This window comes from Gymnoscopelus microlampas (assembly GCF_963454915.1).
Source record: "Gymnoscopelus microlampas genome assembly, chromosome: 24".
Classification (NCBI taxonomy): Eukaryota; Metazoa; Chordata; class Actinopteri; order Myctophiformes; family Myctophidae; genus Gymnoscopelus; species Gymnoscopelus microlampas.
Window position 1 is genome coordinate 22,573,693 of NC_139961.1, and position 25,658 is coordinate 22,599,350.

The 25,658-nt window shown below is 43.8% G+C and overlaps 1 protein-coding gene across 4 annotated transcripts in view; it reads left to right on the plus strand.

Annotated features, from left to right (window-relative positions):
- The window catches only part of LOC311040441 (vang-like protein 1), an 88,469-nt gene that overhangs the window by 56,485 nt on the left and 6,326 nt on the right, over nt 1–25,658 (plus strand). For all 4 annotated transcript variants that reach the window (XM_084050730.1, XM_084050732.1, XM_084050731.1 and 1 more), the window contains 3 exons: nt 19,498–19,631; nt 23,034–23,184; nt 23,654–23,888. In XM_084050730.1, coding sequence (XP_083906856.1) covers nt 19,498–19,631; nt 23,034–23,184; nt 23,654–23,888 — 520 coding nt within the window. The remainder of the gene's footprint in view (nt 1–19,497; nt 19,632–23,033; nt 23,185–23,653; nt 23,889–25,658) is intronic.

Consider the following 25,658-nt stretch of genomic DNA (forward strand, 5'->3'; position numbering starts at 1 on the left):
AGACGTGCTATTCTCGCTGTTTGGCACACAACAAAGTATATAGGGCTTAAGAGGTTAAACATACTCGCTTTGCTGTGGATGGCTTTCCTTTCTGGGTCAAGCATCGGATCAAACGATTGTTTATAATCATAATCCCGCGGCCGTGTTTGAAGGGTTTTGACCTGTTTGTATGTCCAGGTGGGGTCAATCAGGGTTAATGGATTGCATTTAATATAGTGCCTTTGGTAATCGTTCCCTGGTGGTTGGTCATACCAAAGACTATAAAAATGGGACCCAATGCTTGGCACTCAGCATCAAGGGTCGGTAAGTCCAACGTCCCCGCGTCATACTAGTGTCATGTCCAGGGGGTGTACTTGTACATCATGGCTGGGGGATGTACATACGCTATAGAAACAGGAGATAGGCCCCTGCCCTATGGGCCACATGGCTCGGCAAGGCTTACTTTTCTAATCGTCTGGCTGCTCAAATGCGCTTCGCAGTGTGATTCACATTCACCTATTCAAACACGCCGCAACAGCGGGACACCATTAACACATTATAATGGGGCACACATTAAAACATTTAATTCGAAAACACCTCAATCAACAGCAAAATACGCATCTTTAACACAGGTGAGGCTGAGTGGATCGGAGACGTGGAGAACAACAAAACACATCAGCTGCAAACAGTCATTAACACCTGCCTCAAGACAATACCAAACATCTGGTGGAGAGACAAAGTAAGCAGTGTGTGGACCTGTGGAAAAGAACAAGACCAGGATCCCACTGACCTACAAATTCGAAAGACAAAGTGGAGAATGGATTGGACACATGTGGCGACGTAGCTTAGTGGGTAGAGAGGCCGCCTGGCAGTCAGATGTGCGGTTCGCCTCCCGGCCCGCCCATGTCTATGTATTGAAGTGTCCCTGAGCAAGACACTCAACTCAACAGCTGCCCCCTCCCAGGGCGCTCATCTTCAACATCTGAGCAGCCAGCAGCAAGTGTGAAGCTGAAACCGAAATTCATTCATTGGCATCTACAGTACATTTACTTAACTACGGATGCAGCATCTACTAAACTTCTATTAGTATATCGTTGCTGTCGGGCAGAAACCTCTTATGTCCTTATTCAAACTTTGTATACATTTTATTCAGTAAATTAATGCGCTACACCATACGACAGTGTCACAAAAAAAGTCGGAAAAATAACATATCTACAAGCTCAAAATGCGTCGCATCGTGTTTTGCGCTTGCAGATCGGCTATTTTGGCTTCTTTTTTTTTCGGGAAAGTGGTTAGGTGTGGGTTTTCAAAATATTGAACCTGAGGTTACTGTACCACCGGACAGCGACGATATTAATGTTTGCATACTGTACATTTGAACTTTGATGTTTTCATTCTAGCCAGGCAAGGACTGTTTTAGATGCAGGGTGCCAGGTGCAGTGAGCAGGGTGTGGTGCACCAGGGATCCAGGGTTTGAGAAACCATTGGTTTCTAGGCTACTATTGATCTTTCAGGATCGGCGGATCCATTCCAACAGCTGTGATCTGTGTGAGCCACTCGATGACCATAATGACACGCCTAATCTCACCCCAGATTACATTCTTTTCGTTCCTCATTCACACATCAAAGCCGCGTTCCTAAGTACCAAACAGGAACTCACTTAGAATGGCACAGAGGATGTAGCCGCACCAGATCTGGTGGGATTTTCACTTTGATTTCACCACGGCAGAAAGTGCGCGGGTGCATGAGACTATGCACGTCTGCGAGTGCGCGTGCATGTACACAATGTGTGTGTGTGTGTGTGTGTGTGTGTGTGTGTGTGTGTGTGTGTGTGTGTGTGTGTGTGTGTATGTGTGTGTGGCTGCAAGTACTAAATATGTGTTCACACAGCAATGCATGCTTCTGTCACTGTGTCTGTGTGTGCTGCATTACTGTGTGTGTGTGTGTGTGTGTGTGTGTGTGTGTGTGTGTGTGTGTGTGTGTGTGTGTGTGTGTGTGTGTGTGTGTGTGTGTGTGTGTGTGTGTGTGTGTGTGTGTGTGTGTGTGTGTGTGTGTGTGTGTGTGTGTGTGTGTGGTGTGTGCACGGGCACACATGCAATTGTGTGTGCACATGCACACACCATTGCATTCTATCTGTGTGTTTGCACAAATGGATTACTGTGTGTGTGTGTGTGTGTGTGTGTATGTGTGTGTGTGTGTGTGTGTGTGTGTGTGTGTGTGTGTGTGTGTGTGTGTGTGTGTGTGTGTGTGTGTGTGTGTGTGTGTGTGTGTGTGTGTGTGTGTGTGTGTGTGTGTGTGTGTGTGTGTGTGTGTGTGTGTGTGTGCGCGCGCGTCTGGCTGCCTGGTGCGTTAGCAGGCTGCCCTGGGGGTGTTGTCTTCTGTTAAGTGCTGCTGCTCATGGCTGCTTGGCCAGCAGCATGCTGGGCCGTCCGCCTGTGACTGTAAACAAACGACTAATTAGGGCTCCCTACAGGCCCGGCACGCAGCATCTGGTCAGCCCGACACACACACACACCCATTGTAAGGGCCATATGTGCACAGCCACAGACCAAGTGTGCACTAGGACTCGGCAATACGACTTCAAATCAATATTACGATTATTTCATTCAAACTTTTGCCTCAATTTCTGTTAATGAACGATTATTAAAGAAATGGTAAATAGCAGATCTACAAGCTTGTGGATTGGCTATTTTTGCAATTTTTGTACACGACCAATGTACAATTAAGTAGAATACAGGGTTAAGTGGTTAATCAAACTATGCAATTTAGTCAAATCTATTACAATTATTTCTTGTTAATTTGTTAATATGTAAGAAAAAATATATTTACAACTCTCGATTATAGTATAGAGTTATATGTCAGTCTTCTAAATATCAGTTTCAATATATTTTCGGTTAATTGCCCAGCCCTATTGTACACACACACACACACACACACACACACACACACACACACACACACACACACACACACACACACACACACACACACACACACACACACACACACACACACACACACAGACCCAGACACGAGAGGGGGGGTTGTATGTTTCCGGCCGGCCAGCCAGTCAGCCTCCCATGCCTCTCCCCTCTATTAGCGGGCCCCTGGTGCTGACATTCCAGTATTTCTGGCAACCGTCCCCATGCCCTGCCTTATCGGAGCAGAGAGCCTGCTGCCTGGGTCCCGTGGTCCCCAGGGGGCTTACTTGTCTGCGTCTGCCTCGCCTTTGATGCCAATCTGTGGGCAAATGGAAGCCTCGTTTTTTAACTCTTGGCCGAGCAGACGAGTTGATTAAAGAATACATTACGAGTTGCAGCAAAGGGAATCGTCGCATTGGTGGGGCAACACAACCTTTCATGCCGTGTGGCGCTGCCCAGTGCAAATGTCTACTTTTCACCAGAGCCCGACCGATTTTTAGGTCTGATCCCGATTTTAGAGCACCCTAGTGCAGTGGTTCTCAAACTTTTTCATGTCAAGGACCCCCAAATTGACACTTATTAGCCCGCAGACCTCCATTTGAAAAGATATGTCAGGGACCCCCATAAGAGAAGATTTTTACGGCTCTAGCAGTGATTCTCAACCATTTTAATTTCAAGGACCCCCAGTTTGACATTTCTATCTCTCTCTCTATTTATATTGTAAAATCAATGCTAATTTAACTCTGAGAGTGTACAAATGGAACCAAATGGAGCCGTTAGGGTCCATTTGGTTCCATTTGTACACTCTATGAGTTACAGACCCATAAGAGTCTATTTGGTTCCTAACTATATATCATTTTGCTGGGGACCCCCTGGAACTCCCTCAAGGACCCCACTTTGAGAACCAATGCCCTAGTGCACCGATTACAGTTCATTTGATAAACTTAGATTTGATAAAAGTTTTTCAAAAATCTAAAGGGAATTGTCACACAACACAAACTTTCATGCCTTGAGCCTCCCAGTGCAGTCGTCTTCCTTTCCCATCTGTATCGGAGCGGTCAGAGGTTAAGTGCTTTGCTTCGAGCGAGGCAAGAACGGCCGGGTCTTCTTCCCCTCTCCTCCCCTGTGCCCCCAGCAGTGGGGCATGGTTGAAATGCCTCGCTGTGGCGATGGGATGTCGTGGGTGGGTTGAGGGTTGAGCAACCTTTCCCCAAACCCTCCCACCTCCAGAATCATCGGTAGAGTTTTAGCTTGTAACATAAGATTCTGTCTCCTGATTTTGTACGTGGTTGACCTTTTGTTTCCTCTGAGGTACTGCGTTTGCATACCTTCCACACAGTAATCACCCACACACACACACACGCACACACGAACGCACGCATGCACGTGCGCGCACACACAGAAAGAGAGAGAACCTACTTGATCTAGGCCACTCTGGCGGTTGAACTTATATTTGCCTGTCTCTCCAAGTATGCTCACGTTGTTTAATAATTGATCAAAGCCATGAGGTGGCAGACACTGACACAGCACTTAAATCCTGGCTGCCACTGCTATGAAACAATGGCCCCGGTTACAGCGCACTGATTACTTAAAATGCGAGACAAGTTTGTCCTGGCTTTTTTTTTTTTGTGAGTCGGCCAAATGCGCTGATGTGGTTTTTGGAATGCTGTCACTGTCTAGTCACAGTACCACTCCACTACCCCTCCTCCTCCTCCTCCAGCAGTTGAATAACTGGCCCGACTGTAAAGTCTGTGTTCTTGCAGCACAGTATATGTCTCATGGCGTTGTGCCAGTCTTAAAGAACCATAGCAGCATCAGTCCATGTCATTGTCACTGTGGTTGTCAGTGTTCACAGCTTCGGCCCTTAATCATGCGTAAACATACACCAATAGTGGCTTTATTTGTATTTTTACATTTTCTCCAAAGTCATTAAAACGTTACATAACTGACCTGAAAAACAGAGTCAATGTTGGTTAAACATCATTGCATTGTTAATAAGTCACGACTGTTTAGTGTGTTAGATCATCTATCTCAAGCAAGTTTCACGTTTCTGCAAGTTGATTTTCATAGTTCATACCCTACTGAAATTAACAGAATAATAAGCTTTGTGATATAGCCGAATGTTTGCCTGTTTTCCTTGAATGTTCACCTGTATTTCGCAGAATGTTTGCCTATTATGACTTGTCCAGAATAGGGACGCAGAATAGGGACGCTGGGGTCCATGTGGTTAATTCAGTATGCTTCCGGCAGTCGACATGGGTGGTCGCATCGATGATCGCTCTCGCGTCCTGCGTCCTCGCATACCTTTCCTTATCCTCATCCTGTGGATTATGGATTCCTCCGCATGGATTATACACCAGAAGGATATGGAATCATACGAGACAGAAAAGGTAGAATCACACAATGACTTCTACCTAACTACTGGAACCGAGAAAAAACACCCAGGTTATGGAACCACGGCGATCCACTCGACTCTCACAGCCAACCCGAAGCGAAGAAACAAACCCCTGAATGGTAGATGTAATCGGAGTACTTCTGTTTAATTCTACTACTTTCCGGAGACGTTGAAGTTAACCCTGGCCCTGTGACCACAAGGCAATCCGCTCGGCTCATAGCTGAAACCAACAGGCTAGCGGCAAACGTTGCCACAAGCAACGGGGCAAAACAACAACAAAGCCATGCTGGAACAAAGAACTTCCGGAGCACCGGAGCTAGCCTAGCCGACGTTGCTACCGAAGCTAGCCTCGACGACAACACCAACGGCTTCACACCAACTCGACTAGGCGAATCAACCCAAATGATCAACCTAAACACCGACGTCGTATCCACCGCAGCCGTCGACGAGGACGCTTGCACCGACGCACAACGGCAATCAACCGGGAGATGCAGCGTAGCCGAGAACGTGGAACCAAGGAGTCACCTAGCTGTTTTCACCGGAGCAGAGACCTTGATGCACCGCTACAAACCTACGGTTCGTTCCAGGGCCAGGGTCCCAGCAGAGACCGTGATGGGACCATTAGCAGAGGCCGTGCTGGGACCTCCGCGCCCCATCCCCCCCCAACCCCCCAACCCTCCCCAATCCCCCAACCCCCCCCAACCCCCACTGCTGGCTGCCCACGACGGAACAATGGCTTTGATGGACACTACACCCCCCTCCCCCCCCGAGACTGCTCCTAAACATCTCTCAGTGGATAAACACCTATCCATTGAAAAAATGATCAAATCGTTTGGCGTTGGCTTGCACATGATACATCTTAATGTGAATTCTCTAGCAGGAGACAAGCTAACACAAATCAAGCAGATGTTTTATGATGGTAAGGTTGACATTTTAACTTTCTCTGAAACAAAACTTGATCAAGCGATAACTGATTCTGTGATTGAGATTGAAAACTACAAACTCTTCAGGAAAGATAGGAACAGAAACGGGGGTGGTGTTTGCATGTATGTTCATACTGACAATGTCTGCATCCTTCGGGAAGACCTGATGGATGAAAACATTGAAGCTGTGTGGGTCGAGATCATTTTTAAACATGCCAAACCTGTGCTAGTCGGTACCATATACAGACCTCCTAACCAGACTGATTTCTATGATAGACTTGATGAATGCTTAGCTAAAGTGGACCATGCGGAGACGATTCTTCTTGGTGATTTTAACACTGACATACTCCGCAAGGAAGCGTCAGTGTATAAGTCATTCAAGGCGTGTTGTGATCGGCATTCACTCCACCAGCTGATCACTCAGCCCACAAGGCTGTGTGTTTCCTCTCAAACTACCATAGATCTCATTCTAACAACGGACAAGGAAAAAATCCTAAATAGTGGTGTTTCCACCTGTGGCATATCTGATCACAACATGATCTTCTGCACCAGAAAGAAACGTAAACCTAAGACCGGTTACCACAAAACAGTCACAATCAGAGACCTCAAAAATTATAAGAGTGAGGACTTAGATCACAGACTGGAGGAACAGGATTGGTCCGACGTTCTAAACAGCACACAGGTAGACGAATCCTGGCTTTGTTTCAAAACCAAATTCATTCAAATTTTGGACAGTGTGGCTCCCATGAAAACCATCAGGGTCAAAACCCGCTCGGTACCATGGATGAATTCGGACATCCTTACTGCCATGAAAGTCAGAGACAAAAAGTGTTCTGAGCTTCATAAAAGTAGGATCAAACTAGCCAAATGTTTTAACAAAGGTCTCGAATCCCACGTAGCTAAACTTGAAAAGGAAAAAAACAAGCTAAGAAACAAGGTAAATAGCATGCTCCTGTTAGCAGAAAAAAGCTACCTCGATGACAAGATTGAGGAAAATCAAAAAAAACCACGAGAGCTTTGGAGGCTACTCAAGAACCTCCTAGGCTGCAGCAAAAAATTGAAAACCAGGCTTTCAAACTTAACACATTGACTGCCTAGATCGAATTAATTCGATATTAGCTTATCATCACTTGCCTGCCTAGATCGAATTAATTCGATATTAGCAAAAAATTAATTTTTCAAAAAAAATTCAAATTTTTTTTTTTTTTTTTTTTACTTTTTTTTTTTTCTTTTGGACCCAAAGACCAAGGAGATATGAATTTTCGAAGATCTTTACTCTCATCCACTTCCTTGTTAACTTAAAACTTTAAAATTTTGTATCTCGGCTCTTGAGTACTTTTTTTTTCCCATTGAAAAATCTCTGGCATGAATAACAGAGATTTTGAAAATAATTCTGGCAGTCAATGTGTTAAGCCTCAAGGTGAATGACACTCTCATTTCATCCAAACACGAAGTGAGTAAAATCCTCAACATATTCTTCACGACCGTAGCCTCAGATTTGGTTGAAAAACTTCCTCCACACTCTGGGAGATATGGTGAGGAGTATGTTGTCTCATTTTACGAAAAACAGGGTGTTTGCAAAGATGACTTTAAACTCTCCCCTGTGAAAACAGAAGAGGTGTTTAAAAAATTGAGTGCTCTTCATCAACACAGAGCCACAGGCCTCGACAATATCCCCCCCAAATTTCTAAAAGACTCAGCCGCCTCCATTGCTCCAATCATTACCCACATATTCAACCTCTCCACCACACAGGGACAGGTCCCCAACGACTTCAAAAAAGCAAGGGTGACCCCTCTGTTCAAAAAAGGAAACCAATTAGACCCTGGCAACTACCGCCCTATTTCTATTCTAAGCTCCATCTCGAAAGTCATGGAAAAAATAGTCTATGAACAGGTCGACAAGTATCTTGCCGAGAAAAATCTAATCTACAAATTCCAATCTGGCTTCAGAACAAACCACTCCACTGACACATGCCTTCTCTATTTGAACGACTCTATCAAACAAGAGATTGAAAAGGGCAAATATTGCGGCATGGTCATACTGGACCTCCAGAAGGCTTTTGACACCGTTAATCACCCGATTATGATCAATAAGCTCAGAGCAATAGGTTTTGATGACACGTCAGTGAACTGGATGAGATCCTACCTGGAAGGGAGGGAGCAAGTGGTGGAAGTAAACGGCACCCAGTCCCCCCCCCCTCCCAGTGACTTGTGGTGTTCCCCAAGGAAGTATACTAGGACCCTTACTGTTCCTGATATATGTGAATGACATGTCGTCAGCCTGCGACTGCAACCTGTTCCTGTTCGCAGATGACTCGGCCCTGCTAGTCTCGGACAGGGACAGGCTGCAGGTTGAGAAAACTCTCAGCTCTGAACTCAACAAGATCTGCATCTGGCTCTCCGACAACAAGCTCTCATTACACCTGGGCAAAACGGAATGCATCCTCTTTGGGTCCACTCCTAACCTCAGAAAGGCAGAGAGCTTCACGATCAAAGCGGGTGATGATATCATCAAAAGAAAAAACTAAATTATCTACCTGGGCTCTATCTTGGAGGCTGACCTCTCTGGTGACAAAAATGCTGAAAAAACGATCAAAACGGTCCACAAAAAAACACGCTATTTGCGGAGTATTGATCGTAAAGTCAGTAAGAAGACTCTGAAGACTCTTGCAGTGGCCCTCATACAAGGTCATTACGATTATGCATGTACTTCATGGTATCACAACACCACCAAGGCCTTAAAAACAAGGCTCCAAACATCCCAAAACAAACTTGTAAGGCTACTTCTTGGCCTCAACTACAAAATCCATCTAACCCCTGATCATTTTGATAGGATTGGATGGCTTAGGGTTGCGGACAGAGTACAGCAACTTGCTATGGGCCTGGTCTTCAAGATATATCACAACATTGGGATCCCCCTGTATTTGTCAAAATACTTCCAAAATGTTAATGATGTCCACGATCACAATACCAGAGGCAGCTCCACAAACCTTGTCCAACCCTTTTTTGGCTCAACAAAGGGAAGTAACTCGTTCTCATGCTATTCATCAAAAATGTGGAACGCCCTACCAAAAGGAGTAAAGGAGTGTAAAACCCTACTCTCTTTCAAAACAGCCCTAAAGATACACCTTCAGGAGGCTGCAATTGGAAAATGGCCCCTGTCTAAGTCCTAACCTAACCTACCCCCCTACCCCCCCCCCCCTCTCTCCTTCTCCTTTTGTACATATTTCTCACTCTTCATACCAGTAACCTGTAAACTGATTGTATGACATTCTATAGTAGTTGTGTATATCTGTCTGTCTCTTATATGTCATCATGATTTGTGTGCATGGGGAACTCATTTGAAACAAGCTCTGTGCTTTTATGAGTCTTCCAGTTTAGTAGACCTTGTATTGTGAATTTGTACTTCCATGTACTGTTGTTCTCATGTCTTACTAAATAAAGTACATCAATCAATCAATAAGCACTTGATGACTGTTTGACTGGGATTGTGGCTGACTCTTGCAGGTCTTTGTTCTGTTGTCCCATGTTTGAAAAGACTCATGTGAGTCTGTAATTGAACAGATTGTGTGAAGGCGTGTGCATGTTTCTTATGATCCCAGAGGAGCGTTAAAGCCATTATGGCTTGGAAATAGATCTAAGCTATTAACAATTTTTTTTATATATAGTTTTTATTTTTACATTTAGTGTTAAGTGTTAGTACTGATTCAACTTCTGTTCCTTGTGCAGCATTTGGTCAACTTTTCTTGTAAACATGCTTTATAAGTAAACTGACTTGACTTTATTCATTTAGTATGGGACACAATATTTGTTACAAATAAAGAAAAAGAAAATCAAACTACACCAATGGACGCAAGAGTTGAACCCTATAGTCAAATGCTTATACTTTAAGACTAAATGTAACATTCTGGAGGAAGGCAAGGCAACATGAAGTTAGGATGGTGTAAAAAAAATCAGAGGAAGAGACTGTCACTACTGTTAGCAGGCAAACTATACAGTTCATGAGTACATTAATGACCACTGACGGACAATCTATGTACTGAAAAGATACACTTCTGTATGCTACTGTGGGATTTTCTGTGAACTGTTTGCCCATACACAGTGATGTGATGTAATGTCTCTCCCCTCTGAAAAGCTTTTTTTTTTTTTAAGGATGGTGTAATCTTCTTTTTTTTAACTCACAAAAAAATATTCACCTTGGTATAGATGGAAAAAATGTGGGGGCCCAGCATAGACCCCTGGGGGACCCCGATCAACGAAGTATACGGTTTAATTCACTTTACTTCATACATTTAGCTACATTTTCAGTCAGCAGCGTTCAATGTTCAAGGTGTTCTTTATTGTTAAGTCTTGTGTACAGGTACATAAGAATAACATTTATTTTGTTCTGGTATATCTCAGACATTTTAGCAATAAAAAAAATAACTAGACGCGTCGCAATTCCGGGGAAATTGCAAAGTGTGGTTGCGCCGACGCCGGTCCCCCTATGGGTCAAAGTGGAAATGCTTTTGGGAATTTGTTGAGTAAAGCATCCTCGACATGTGATTCAAATTTGGGATTGACCGGACGTTTCGTTCGTGATTTCTGGCATTTTTGGTCAAACGGGCCCCTCACGCTAACTTTGGAAGCCATTTACGGACGGACAGTACGGACTGTCAAAATTCCGCTTGGATAGGTTTATCGCATGGGTCCATAGATCACGTGTACCGATTTGTGTGAGATTTGGAAAAAAATTGAAGGAAAAGGAGCAAAACGTGTGTTTTGAAGAAAATTCAAAATGGCGGAAAATCTATCCTGACGCAAATGGGCGTGGCCTATATGGGAAGATGCGTCGTGACCCAAGGAATCCAGGGAAAAAGAAATTTTGATTTTACGACCTACGGTTCAAGAGTTATAGGCCAAAAGGTAAAGGGGGCTGTTATAGCGCCACCATGTGGCCGACTGGTGTGATTATTTTCTTAATAATTTTGCAAAAAACTATTAACCTCCCCTCCAAGTCTTGTAACAGTAGCCCTTACGGTTTCCGAGAAAAAAATACTTGAATGGGAGTTTTTGCAATTCCCATTAAAGTGGATGGGGAAATTTAATGCACAAATAAATCAATATCAAAAAATCTATCCTGACGCAAATGGGCGTGGCCTATATGGGGAGATGCGTCGTGACCCAAGGAATCCAGGTGAAAAGAAATTTTGATTTTAGGACCTATGGTTCAAGAGTTACGGGCCAAAACGTAAAGGGGGCTGTTATAGCGCCACCATGAGGCCGAATGGTGTGATATTTTTTTCATTAATTTCGGACAATATTATGAATTTTCCCTCCAAATCTGGTAACTCTAGCTCTTACGGTTTCTGAGAAAGAAATACTTGAATTTGAGTTTTTTCACTTTTCCATTAAAGTGGATGGGTGAATTTAATGCACTAATAAATCAATATCAATTAAACTATTTAACCAATCTCTTAGCAAAATACAAGCGCACGATTCCCGATTTAGACGGTCATTTTGATATATGGCACAACATTAGGGGATAAAAACTGTGGGAGGAGATGCGGTTCGAAATATTGTTTATCTTGAAGTGGAAGAAAGCTATAGAGTACTATAGTCTGGTTGCCCTGTTGGGCAACCACACTAATAATAATATTGAAAATATACAACAATATATAAAGGTCCTAGGTTATAAACATCTATTATAAATATCTTTGTGTGTGTGAAAGCTGTGTAGTGACCTGTGGCAGTGTTACACAGCACATGCTGCCTCTGACCCCAGACAGTCAGTCTGGTGGGCAGGCAGGGTCCTCGTCCCGTGGCCAATTTCTGTCACCTCACCAGCACGGAGGGAGGACAGACTACAAGGGCCCAGAGGTCAGTGGCCTGCCAGAAGCCTCTGAGTCTGGCCTTTCATGGGCAGGACAGAGGTGGTGCTGTACATCTCCGTGGGGAAATAGGAAGCACATGCAGCCCCAGGCTAACATAAGCTGTTGTTGGCGTATATCGAGTTAGCCGGCCGCGTGGCCCGAAGAATGACACAGAGTCTCTGCTGGGCACACATTGGTATTATTACTGCCGGCCGGGCGGCAGTGGCTCAGGGGGTAGAGCGGTGGTCTAGGGGCAGTGGTTCTCAACCGTTTCGGAGGCCGTGACCCCCAAAATAATCATATCTGAACTGGGGACCCCCCAAAATAATCATATCTGAACTGGGGACCCCCCAAAATGATCATATATGAACTGGGGACCCCCCAAAATAATCATATTTGAAATGGGGACTACCCAGTTCAAAGACGTTGCGAGGCGTTGTGAGCTTGTAGATCTGCTATTTTCACAATTTATGCCTCTTTCTTATACTGCTCAAAATAATTAAGGGAACACTTTGATCATTAAGGGATCAAAGTGTTCCCTACATTTCTTTGAGCAGTATATTATTTGATAATTTGGCCAATGTTAGACCATTTTTGATTGTATAGTTTGTTGATGACTTAATTTGATGCAGTAATGTTTTTTTTATTTTATATCTTTTTTCATTTATGTATTTTAGAGGTCTTAAAAGTCTTTAAATTGTCACTTGAACCACTGGTCGTTCTAAACTTGTAATCCCTCAAGACATCACCAGAAAACAGGACTGCGATCACTTTAATATCCGATTCTGTGATCAAAGAATTACCTCAGCAAACAATATGTCAACAAGAAATATAAATGATTAATCAAATAATATCTTTAACACCCCAAATCCAAATCTGATCCATTTGGATAGGGATTAAACGTTTTGAACTCTTGGGCCTGGAATCTGAAGGTTCCCGGTTCAACCCCGGCTCCTCCTCCTCCCGGCAATGTGTCCGAGCAAGGCATTGATTGAACTCCTAATTGCTCCTTTGGGTGCTGTTCACTCCTCCTAATTAGTCCCAATGTACTTCGCCGATGAAACTTTCCATTTTTCCCTAACTGTGTTTGCGAGCACCATGGACTGCATTCACTACCCTTTGATTTGATTTGACATCTTTATTGACAATGATTATATGCACAAAACACACAACTACACCCAACTGTCAAAAGGATCGACACAAGAAAGCCAGAGAGCTTATTTCATTTGCGGTCCTGCGGTGTGGGTGTGTATAAACTGTGAGGGTTGCGGTCGTTATGTGCATGTGTGCATGTGTGTGCCACATGGGAGGAGGTTGCAGAGGGAAAAGTACATTTAAATATAATCAATTTACGAAAATTGCCCCTTGAGAAGCAATATCCTGCGATACACACCAGACAAATAAATGACCTAATCTTTGCAGGAATCTCGTCATGCTTTTATCCTTGTGAGGACTTGCGGTCCTCAGAAGGATAGTAGAGCACACACACACAGACACACACACACGCACACGCACACGCACACGCACACGCACACGCACACGCACACGCACACGCACACGCACACGCACATGCACATGCACACACATTTGGTCATGCTGGTACTGTACACACATGTCCAAATCCACACAGGCCGACTACACAGGCTAAAACGAGGCGTAATGGGAGCAGTGTTTAGCGGCAGTGGGGCGTTGGCCCGTGGCGCGCGGCAGCGGGCAACAGCTGTCAACATCTGCTGGGCTGCTGTCACACGGCCAAATGCAGGTCACGGGGACAGGCCATCTCACTGCTCAACACGCAGTGAAATCCGCAGCGCCTATGTAACTCAGAGAATGTACAAATGTAACCAAATGGACCCATTTGTACACTCTGGGTTACATCAAAGCTGAGGCTTTTACTATGCACTAAGTGCATGTACAGACCTTTCTGTACACATCTCTTTGTGATGTCATAATAGGCGAAGATTGATCTAAAATAGCTGATCTACAAGCTCACAATGCGTCTCCTTTAGCAACGTGTTGTGAGCTTGTAGGTGTGATGGAAAATATTATCATCCAGTCAGGGTGAAGGTTGACAATTTATTAGGAAGATTCAGCTGAGCAACAGCATTACAGATCGTAAGGAGCAGGCCTCCTGGCCTGTTCCTGCAGCCCCTTGGGGCACAAGCCTCCCGAGGTATCATATGGGACACTGTTTAACCCTAAATGGAGATAAATATAAACAGGCTATATATACTAAGTGACAGTACCATATATATAATAAAGCTGACTGGTTAAGTTTGCAATGAGCATGTATACAGTAGTCTCATTTAGGAAAGATGACATGCTGACACAGAGAACAGTGTGGAAATAGACATTGAACAGTTGTTGTTCAACAAGAGTTTTGACCAGATCCCTGCTGTGGAGCTACAGCAGCACACTATGGTCTAAACACAAGTATAGAGGATTTTGAACAAATTGTCATTGTAAAATATCTCTTACAGTAGGTCAAGCTGTTTTTGGCAATGATAATTTGGTATAGAGGGAAAAAAGGAGGAAATATAAAGGGTTTAATTGGCTAACCAGTTGCCTCACGACACGCACAAAAAGAGAGGCGTGAGACGCTCTGACAGAGTGTTGGAAAAACATTAGATTTAATAGATAAATATTGCTTTGTTTGTTAGATCGGCTCCTGGATTCATGGTCAGTGCAATAATTGGTTACTGGCACACCCCAAAAAATCACTGAGTTATAGAGGATCCCTGTATGGTGCACAGCAACTCCAAGGCGTGTGTCTAACTGTAAAGATTGACCCATAAGGATTTTCCAGTGTGGAAGTTTTTGCTGCATGAAAACTAGTTATATGTAAGCATTAATATATGGGAGGAACTCAGGAACTTCCCTTTACAAAGCCTTTACCCAAATCCTGTGTGCCGGCTGTACCAAGAATTTTGCTCATTTGTAACGCTGTCTCTTTTACCGTCATCCTGGTCAACTCTCGCAGCCCGGGAGTGAAATGGGGTAGAGAGCAGTGGTGTAAAGTAACTAAGTACATTTACTCAACAGTACTTAAGTACAATTGTGAGGTATTTTTTACTTATACTTTATAATACTGGAGTATTTACAATTGTCTACACTTTTACTTCTACTCCACTACATCTCAGAGGCAAATATTGTACTTTTACTCCACTACAATTATTTGAAAACTTTAGTTACTAGTTACTTTGCAGATATACATTATTACATTATAAAACATACATTAACCACTTTAGCCCTATTTTATACCTGGGCTATTTGAAAATAGCCGATCTACACACTCACAACGCGTCGCATGGCGACGCGTTGTGAGCTTGTAGATCTGCTATTTTCAAATTTACTTCATGTACTTTAAGTACCTTTCGATACCTTTGTACTTTTACTCAAGTAAATGTTGAATTCCGTACTTTTACTTGTAACTGAGTACTTCTACATTGCAGTATTGATACTTTTACTTAAGTAAAACATTTGAGTACTTTTTCCACCACTGGTAGAGAGACAGAGAGAGAGAGAGAGAGAGAGAGAGAGAGAGAGAGAGAGACAAAGATTTATGTGGCGTAACATGTGAAAACACCTCACCTTGTGTAATATTGGTTTTAGTGGAGGTGTGTTCCAGCAGACAAGACATGGCATGCAGTGTGATCCAGGCTGGGACAGGCTGGGGGGATCATCGGGGAGACTGCAGCAGAGACTGCAGATGTTTCTCCTTCTGCCTTTGGCTTCCCTCAGACTGCAGGCAAATGCAGTGTTTCTCACTCGCCATCTTTAGTCCTTGACTTGTCCACACTTTGATTTGTGTATTTTAGACATCGTATTATCTGCATTTGTCGCTGTGGTAATGACGCGAGGACAGGACAGGCGTATGTCTGGTCGAAATAGGCTATCTATATAAGCTTGTGAGCTTTTAGATTGGCTATTTTTGGCGAGCGACATCATCGCACGACAAACTATAAATCAGGTTCAGTTGTTCGAGTGTCCAGACTGAGAGACATCTTTAGAATCGCATTTATACCACCTATAGTAGGAATGTGGTCCTTTTTTCATTTTTTGGATCTTCAGACTTGATGAAACTAATCTGATTCCAATATGGATTAGCCAAAAATCTGATTTGTACTGCCAGTGTGAACATTGTCTCACTTATTATGCTCATTCTCTCTCTACGGTCTTCTGTCTCATCCTTTGTCTTCCTGTCCATCCCGCTCTGTCTCAGCTACTGTCTGTCTCTCTCTGTCTGTCTCTCTGTCGTACCATACCAACACTCCCTCCTGTAGCGTTGTCTTCTTGTCTGTCTGTCTGTCTGTCAGTCTCTCTCTCGTTCGCTGCATCTCCTCGTCTCTCCTGTCCTCGTTTCCCCGTTTGTCAACGTGTCTGAGCCAGTGTGTCCATCCTGTTTGGTGCTAGATGGTTCGATCGTGTTGTGCTTTCAGTAAAATGGTAAAACGGTGCCTTTATACTGCAGTGCTTTACAATGTGCATTGCTTTCGCCAATTCACATATCGACGGCCGGGGAAACCATACAAGACACCAACCTGCAGTTGGGGGTCAAGTGTGTTTCTCAAGGACACTTTGACACTAACCCAGAGGTAGCCAGGGATCGAACCCAAAACCTTCCAATTGCCAAGCAGCCAATCTAGCTCCTGAGCCACTGCCGCCCTAGTATTGTATTATTTTGTGAGCTGTGGTCTTAGTAGAGACCCAGCCGGTGCTACGCTGGTTTTCAATCCAGTCATCTTAATCAGGAGGGGTCAAAGTACGTAGCCCTGGGGGACACCAGGTGAAGGCAGTTTGCCACATGGCAGAGTTGGAGAACGAGCAGGGCCAGAGATGAGAGCCCTCGTTTTAAGACAGTGGTTGTCAATTTTTTTAATTTCAAGGAAACCCAAGTCGGAGGGGCCACGGACCCTCATAAATCTCAGACTTACAGACATATAAGGGTCCATTTGGGTCCTAACTATCAGTCATTTAGCTGGGGACCCCCCTGGAACCCCCTCAAGGACCCAACTTTGAGAACCACTGGCTTAACCAATCAAGACCGGTAACGCATCTGTGTCATTTTAGTGTTCTTTGGCTATTCAAAAATAGCAGATATACAAGCTCGTAGCGCGGCACCGAGTGCAGCACTACGAGCTTGTAGATCTGCTATTTTTGTTTTTTTTGTGCAATCTTTGAATATATATTTTTTTAAACATTTGTAAAATATTTTGTTCCAGGGAACTCCAGAAGCAAAGATTAAGTTACAAATGTTTGCTTTGAAAATATATAAATTCAAAGATTTGCACAAATGTTCAAGATTTTTCAAAGATAGCAGATCTACAAGCTGGTAGCGTGGCACTCGGTGCCGTCTGGATGATCCTGTTTCGTAAGGGTGAGTGAGCGCAGGGCGACACAGTGAGTGTCAGTGTGGGACATAACAATACTCAGCCTTACTAGACATGCAGAGGGTCTCATGCATTTCACCGCCATGTCACATTGTCTGCAGCCTGCAGCACAGTACAGTACAGTACGTAGACACTGAATCCTCTCCCTTGTCTGTCTCCCACGTTCTGTGCAATCTGTGACCTCAATCTGCCCTTTCACTGTCATTGACCCATTTCAGACCTGAGGCCGATTCTACAAAATGATGTCTTCTAAATCCGAACAGTTTTCTGAAAAACTTATGTTGCTATAATATCAGTGTTTCCCAAACTTTTTCATGTCAAGGACCTCCCAAAATGATATGAATTTGGCCACGGACCCCCATCTCAAAATAATTTGTTCCAGGGACCCCCAGAAGCAAAGATTTGAGTTACAAATGAGTTTAAAAATGTATATATTCAAAGAATTGCACACAATTTTCAAGATTTTTCAAAAATAGCGCTATGAGCTTGTATATTTGCTATTTTTGAATAGCCAAAGAAATTTTAAATGACACAGATGCTTTTCCCGGTCTTAATGAGTTAACGACACACACACACACACACACACACACACACACACACACACACACACACACACACACACACACACACACACACACACACACACACACACACACACACACACACACACACACACACACACACACACACACACACACACACACACACTCTCCAGTCTCATCATCCCACTCACAACCACACATCCAAGTGATTGCCATAACCGGATTATTGCTAGTAAATCAGGGTATTATTATACATGTAAACACACTCACTGACTTTCTCCTCTCCTCTCCTTCGTGTCTGCTTACATTTTACGCTAACCCCTTAAGACGTGTTCAAAACTAAACTGAAAACCTACCTTTTGGACAGTAAGTAACACAAGACTGCCACCCAGTACAATTCTGAGTGTTAATCTATCCGTCAATTCCAGTGTCTGAGTGTCTAGTGTGTAGTCCATCAGATCCGCAGACACACACACACACACACACACACACACACACACACACACACACACACACACACACACACACACACACACACACACACACACACACACACACACACACACACACACACACACACCCTCTCTTGTACATGGCTGCTTGTTCATAGTGTGATGAGACTTTGAATGAAGTACAGTTTATGGTACTAGGCCTATATACTGTATGTATGGTTTGAACCATGAACCCTCCTATCATCTTGAGGCTAATTTATTCTTCATCATATGACCGTGTCACTCACAGTTATGGTCTGTTGTGTTTTTATGCTGCTTTATCCTCTTTTTTAAATGAATACAATTGACTTGACTTGACCAGAAATAACTGATTTGCAACTGAAAAACTGGATGTTTTGTTATTTCAGTTATTATACCTCTATTATTAAATGAGGAAGTATAATGTAGTCTCTAGTGTTCCGAGATGACAAGGTTTCTACTGCTGTAAGTTTCTGTGTGTTACTGATGAGCTGTTTTTTCTGTGATCTGTTTGTTTCTTCTTTTTTTTTTAACTCTTGGTGGATTCTAGACTCTCTTGCCCAGCGATCGATTTCCTCTCATCATTCATTTCCATTACTCACGTTTCAGTATTGATTCGACGCCCGAGGTCATACTTTGTGTTTATCGTTCTTTTTTTTTGGAGGTTTTCACTACACTCTAGAATCCTCCGTGGTTATTCATCCATTTGCAACTCAGAGAGCGTACAAATGTAACCATTTTTTGATTACATTTGTACGCTCTCAGAGTTAAATCAACACTCTTCACGTCTTGACACTCAGGAAAATACACAAAGCAAAGAGCTCATCAAAGCTGTTTTTTGTGGGGCTTTTTTTCCGACTACTTCGACCCCAGCTCTGAATTTGGCAGGCGAGTACTATCAGCCACGTTGGGAATGACTCCTGGGACTTAAAAGAAAGAAAGAAAAAAACCCAGCAACCTATAAATAATGAAGTGAGAACTCCCTTTTGACTTTGTGTGTGTATATTGTGTTTCTTTGTGTGCAGTATCCAGCGGGCAGCGTTGGTCGTCCTAGAGAACTACTACACGGACTTCCCGGTCCACAACCCTGCCCTCCTCACAGCTTCAAAGTCCCGCGCTGCCAAGCACTTGGCGGGACTCAAAGTGTACAATGTTGACGGTGAGTTGGGTCATGCATAGCAGTGGTTCTCAAACGTTTTCATGTCAAGGACCCTCAAATTTATATTTTGTTCCAGGGACCCCCAGAAGCAAAGATTTGAGTTACAAATGTAGCTTTAAAAATATATGTATATATATTCAAAGATTTGCACGAATTTTCACAATGTTTCAAAAATTGCAGATCTACAAGCTCATAGCTATGAGCTTGTATTTCTGATATTATTTTACTTATTTAGCTGGGGACCCTCTGGTACCACGCCAAGGACCCCTGGGGGTCCCCGGACCCTACTTTGAGAACCAATGATGTACAAGTGATTGCCATAACCGGATTATTGCCAGTAATCAGGGTATTATTATACATGTAAACACACTCACTGACTTTCTCCTCTCCTCTCCTTCGTGTCTGCTTACATTTTACGCTAACCCCTTAAGGCGTGTTCAAAACTAAACTGAAAACCTACCTTTTGGACAGTAAGTAACACAAGACTGCCACCCAGTACAATTCTGAGTGTTAATCTATCCGTCAATTCCAGTGTCTGAGTGTCTAGTGTGTAGTCCATCAGATCCGTAGTTCTCCAGAACTGGCCCGGGCCCTCTCCAAGCAGGCACGCGTATCTCTAGAACCGTTCATCCAATCAACTTCATACTTGGGTTGGGGAGGGGAGTGGGTATTGCTGAGGGCCCAAGGACATCCAGTGTGAAGTTGATCGGGTGAGTGGTTCTCCAGAACCGCCCCGCTTTGGACGGGCATACATTCCGGATTCCAGCCATGCCCCAAACGGGTATTGTATTGGTTAAGTTTAAATCAACACTCCGGATTTTACTGTGTACTAACAAAATAATGCCCACATTCACTTGCTAATGTTCACCAAGCCTAAATCCCTCACCCTTACAGATGTGTTCAAAGCTACAAAGCAAGACTTTTAACACATAATACAGTTTGCTCATTTACTGTAACACCAGTGATGTAAAGTATTTCACGCTCAACTCTTAAAGGGATAAAGGGATAGTTCACCCAAAAAAATATGTTTTTTTCTATCGATTAGTCACCCCATGGAGACTTGAAAAAATACCCATGAATTCAAGTTTTTTAAGAAAACAATTTTGGGGGTGAACTATCCCGTTAAATTATATTTTGTTGTACGTTTTCCGGTTATATTTGGTGCAGTGATGCTGTCGTACTGTACAACGGATCTATAAACCAGTCTTCCTCATGCAGAGTGACGTCACTGTACCACACACACTGTAAAAACACCGGTGGCATTCCCCAGTTTACTAGTGCACTGGAAGCGTGGACTTACAAACCCCTCCTCTGACCACCATGTGTGTTTATAGACAGGTGTAAGGTATAATTCACCGCCAGGCAAAACTCCACACAGCAGGCATGATGTTACAGTACATTCATCACTCGCCACTCAAGCCACCGCTCTCCCTTAAGTGTACTCCAGGTGCATGTTTAAGTGCACTAACCCCCGCTCCCTTGTGCTCTTATATTTCTTTCCCACTTCCACCTCCCCTCCTCTCCCCTCCCTCATTTTCTTTGTCCTTTCGTCCACTTGTGGAGACGGCTGTTAAATCAATAGTTATTTCTCTCTGGAGGTACTGCGCGTTCTCTCTTTCTCTCTCTCTCTCTCTCTCTCTCTCTCTCTCTCTCTTTGTCTCTCTCTCCCTCTCTCTTTCTCCACAGTAAAAGTGACAGTATGAGTCGAGGAGAGTCACTCATCTGTGCTTTATTAAAGAGCGGCGAGGCCCTGAGCTCAGAACAGTCGTTAACACACACCGCGTAAATAGTGTACCGTGACTCATCGTAGGTTCACTCCATTTGATGTTGGCCTGCCGGCTACTTGGTCCCCTGCTATTTTCTCAGCTTGGCCTCTCGGGAAATGAAAATAGGCTACAACAGATTATGATAACCCCCCCCCCCCCATCCACCACTTGCCCAATAACCATGTGTTTCCTCAGGCACTAAGTAGACCCGTTGCAGTTTACCCTCCTATAAACCACTCGTAAACAAACCTCAGCCTCCCGTTTTAGGTTTGCGGTCACTTTAGCAGATTCCTGGCCAGAGTGTGTGTTATATACAGTATCTGTGGTGTTTGCATTCAAGCAGTAATAACATCTATTTCTACGGCAGAGTGTGTTGTTTTTGTTGTTTGTTTGTTTGTTTTGTTTTGTTTGTTTCAGCGGAAAACTCTTCTATGTTCTCTCTTACAGTGCATCCATGAATTATTCTGTCCGTCCCCGCTATCGCAAACCCTTTCTGTGTCAATAATTCACCAGTGTAGCCCCTCTTTTAACCTGCATTATCATTCCCCTCTCCCCTGTCTAAAACCCCACGCACCCCAAAATGCCAACATTTTAACCACTTAAACCGTAAACTATACCTGAGTTGGCTCTGTACGTGGACCGTTTTTTTCCTGTCTACACTAATGTCTCCGCCAAAAAATAGCAGATCTACAAGCTCACGCGTTGTGTGCTTGTAGATCTGCTATTTTTTTGGCTAATGTTCACCCCCCCCCCCCGAATAATGGATGCTGGGGTTCAAGTGGTTAAGTTTAACCTCGGTTCCTAATTGAATGGGACGCCCAGCGCTGCCTAGAGGCATGGAGTAATAGGAATATTTGAATATTAATGTCTTATGTGGGTGAGGAGAGAGGATCACACGGCACCCTGCTGAGGCAACTGGTGAACCTCAGCCTACGCCTCCGTGTATCCCACTATGCTGCAGGCTGCAAGGCCTTTATCTCTTTAATATCCTCCCTGTTGGGAGGAAACCTTGTATGTCCAAAACCGTTACTTTTCAGGAAATGGAAAAAGGAACCTGTTCCAATGGATTCATTATACTTATATTCATAAAACCCTTTATTGAAAGCGAAAGCAACATGTTTTCACAATATAGCACAATAGATAGTCATGTAGCTACAGTACTTTCGCTACTTTTGCATGACACTAAGTAAGTAAGGCATTCGTTTACAAATAAATAGCATATAGGTTGAAATATGGAGGTACAAGGTTTCTGACTGACAGCGACGATATGCTAATGAAGCGAACTAGAACGTTATGTCTTATGGTGTTCTACATTCATTTTTGTGAGGTATTTTGTAGTGGTTTTGTTCTTTTGCACTGCAGACCCCATATTTTCTGGCCAATGTAGACCCTGTCACTGCCAACCTCCCCAAGTTTGTCCTGTGGAGGTTGTAGACACCCACATGTCTCCTCCAATACATAATGGAGTCACCGGGCACTTCTTCAGATGAGAATTGCTAGTTCACTGTGTGAATGCATATGTCTGCCTGTGTATACACTGATATACCTCCTGCTCACACAATAGCTCAACTCAAGAAGATGATGAGTGAAGTTTAATCAGGTATATCATTTACTGTTATTCTTTGGTGTGTCACAGGTCCCGGTGGTAACAACGCGGCAGCAGGACTGGCTCACTCCCAGTCCAGAGCCATGATCGCCGCCGCCGCTCGCCGGAGAGACACCAGCCACAACGAGCTGTACTACGAAGAGGCCGAGCACGAGAGACGCGTGCGCAAGCGGAAAGCGCGGTGAGACCAAAACGTGTTTTTTGTTTAGTTTTTTTCCAACCAAGCGATCCCCGCCGTCCCTATTCTGGGCATGTTTATAAAAGGGATCTGCTGTTTTTGGTGAAGATATTTGGTATAGGTTGTAAAAAGGAGCGGCCCAAGTAAACCCCTGGGGGACCCTGGTCAACAAGGTTTATAGGGTTTAAGTGGTTGCATGTCTCCTCTGCAGTCCTCAGTAATAAAAAACAACACAGTTAATTCTTTGGGGGGGTTGCAATTTGAGCTCCTCCCCTGACGTCTGTTGACATTATAGTCAATAGACGTCAATCAAATCATTGAGTTATCACGTTTGTGGCGCCAACATTGCTATTTTGATATAGAATATAAAACAATATGTAATATAACAGTGTTTTGTTCTACTTAAAAGGGCTGCGTATATGGCCTGGTGTGAGTATGTAAAGATTTAAACGATGGCTTGTACCCTCCCCAGACTGGTGGTGGCGGTAGAGGAGGCGTTCACCCACATCAAGCGCATGCAGGAGGAGGAGCAGAAGAAAGCCCCGGGGGACGTGATGGACCCCCGCGAGGCGGCCCAGGCCATCTTCCCCTCCATGGCGCGCGCCCTGCAGAAGTACCTCCGCACCACCAAGCAGCAGCACTGCCACAGCATGGAGAGCATCCAGCAGCACCTGGCCTTCTGCATCACCAACAACATGACGCCCAAGGTCAGCCTTTAAACACCAACAAACTGCACAGTAAAATAACATTTAAAGCTGCAGTCTGTCAGTTTCATGTTCCACCCCTGGGATTCAAACCCAGGTCTGACTCCCGCATGGCAGGCAAAACGTATGACGCTCTTAACCCATAAAGACCTGAGGTTGATTCTACATATGTCTTCTAAATCCAGTTTTCTGAAAAACTTATGTTGCCATATCAGTGGTTCTCAAACTTTCATGTCAAGGACCCCCAAAATGATATGTTATTTGGACGCGGACCACCATTTTAGAAATGATGTTGTTCCAAGGACCCCCAGAAGCAAAGATTTAAAACATGAGCTTTAAAACATTTATATATTCAAAGATTTGCATACATTTTCATGATAAAAAAAAAAACCAGATCTACAAGCTCATAGCGCTGCACGAAGTGACGCACTATGAGCTTTTGTATCTGCTATATTTGAATAGGCAAAGTATAAAATTACACAGATGCTTTCCGTGTTTTAATGGGTTAAGAGGGAGCCTTGGCTTGGCCATGAGAGTTTCTGCGCATATGAGCTTCAGGCAGTACTATTTGTCAACCAGTAGGTGTCCTACCTGACAACCAGGGAACCAGGGTTCTCAATGGAAGAGTACTAGGGAGACCACCTCCACCCACTGCAGATTTACTAGTTATGATCTATGAAAATAAAGTTGTATTCATGAAAATAAGTTGCAGCTTTAACACTGAGGGTGTACAAATGTAACCAAATGGACCCTTTCGGCCATTTGGTTACATTTGTAGACTCTCAGAGTTACACATGGATAAATTAACGCTGAAGATTGTACTGTGTGGATGGTGTTTCAAGGCTTCAGGGGTTGCATAGATGTTGGTTAAAGGTTGTTGGGGTACGTCTTCTTTATTGACATGAGGTATTTGTCTTTTTAGCTGTGATAAAGCATTGTGTTCTGACATGGATGGATTACGTCAAAGGAGTCAAATGTTGATCTTGCAGTCATTGGAATTAATAATTCATTAATTGTCAAGAAATCCAATTTCCGCCTGAGATATGAGTGATTATTATATTACTTTGACTTTGCCCTTGATTGTGAAAGTTAACCATCTCTTCAGAGCAGCCTACTGATCATTCCTTTTATAATTAAAATCCATCCATCCGTTATTTTGCTAACAAACTAAATGAAAACATAACCAACATTCAGCTCCGGAGGTAACAAGACTGGGTCTGATAATTGCATCGCTTCCCTATGGCAGTGATTCTCAAAGTGGGGTCCAGGGATGCCCAGGGGTCCTTGAGGGGTTCCAGGGGGTCCTCAGCTAAATGATCGGTAACTCCGAGAGTAGTTACTCTCAGAGTTATGGGGGTCCATGGCCCTAGTGCATAGTGGGGGATCATTGAAATAAAAAAGTGTGAGAACCACTGCCCTATGGAATCTGTAGCTATCTGTTACTAGATGTGCAGTGTGTGAATGTCATGACATCATCGATATGATGTCAGGCTCTAAGTATGGCTCCAGACTGACCGTAGCCTGGAGGGACGGTGGGTCTGAGGTAGTAAATTCACAAAAAGAAACAGTTGTCCTTGACGGATTAGAAAAATATTCAGGGATTGAATTCCTTGGTCTGCTGGCAGCGTGCACAAGAAATCTGATGCTGATCAGAATTTGCAGTGGTTTGCGCGATTAGCCACGGACACACACACACACACACAACTCTATATCTTGGAAAAAAATGTGGGGATACATACACCATATAGGCCATATGGACAAATGCTGTTCTAT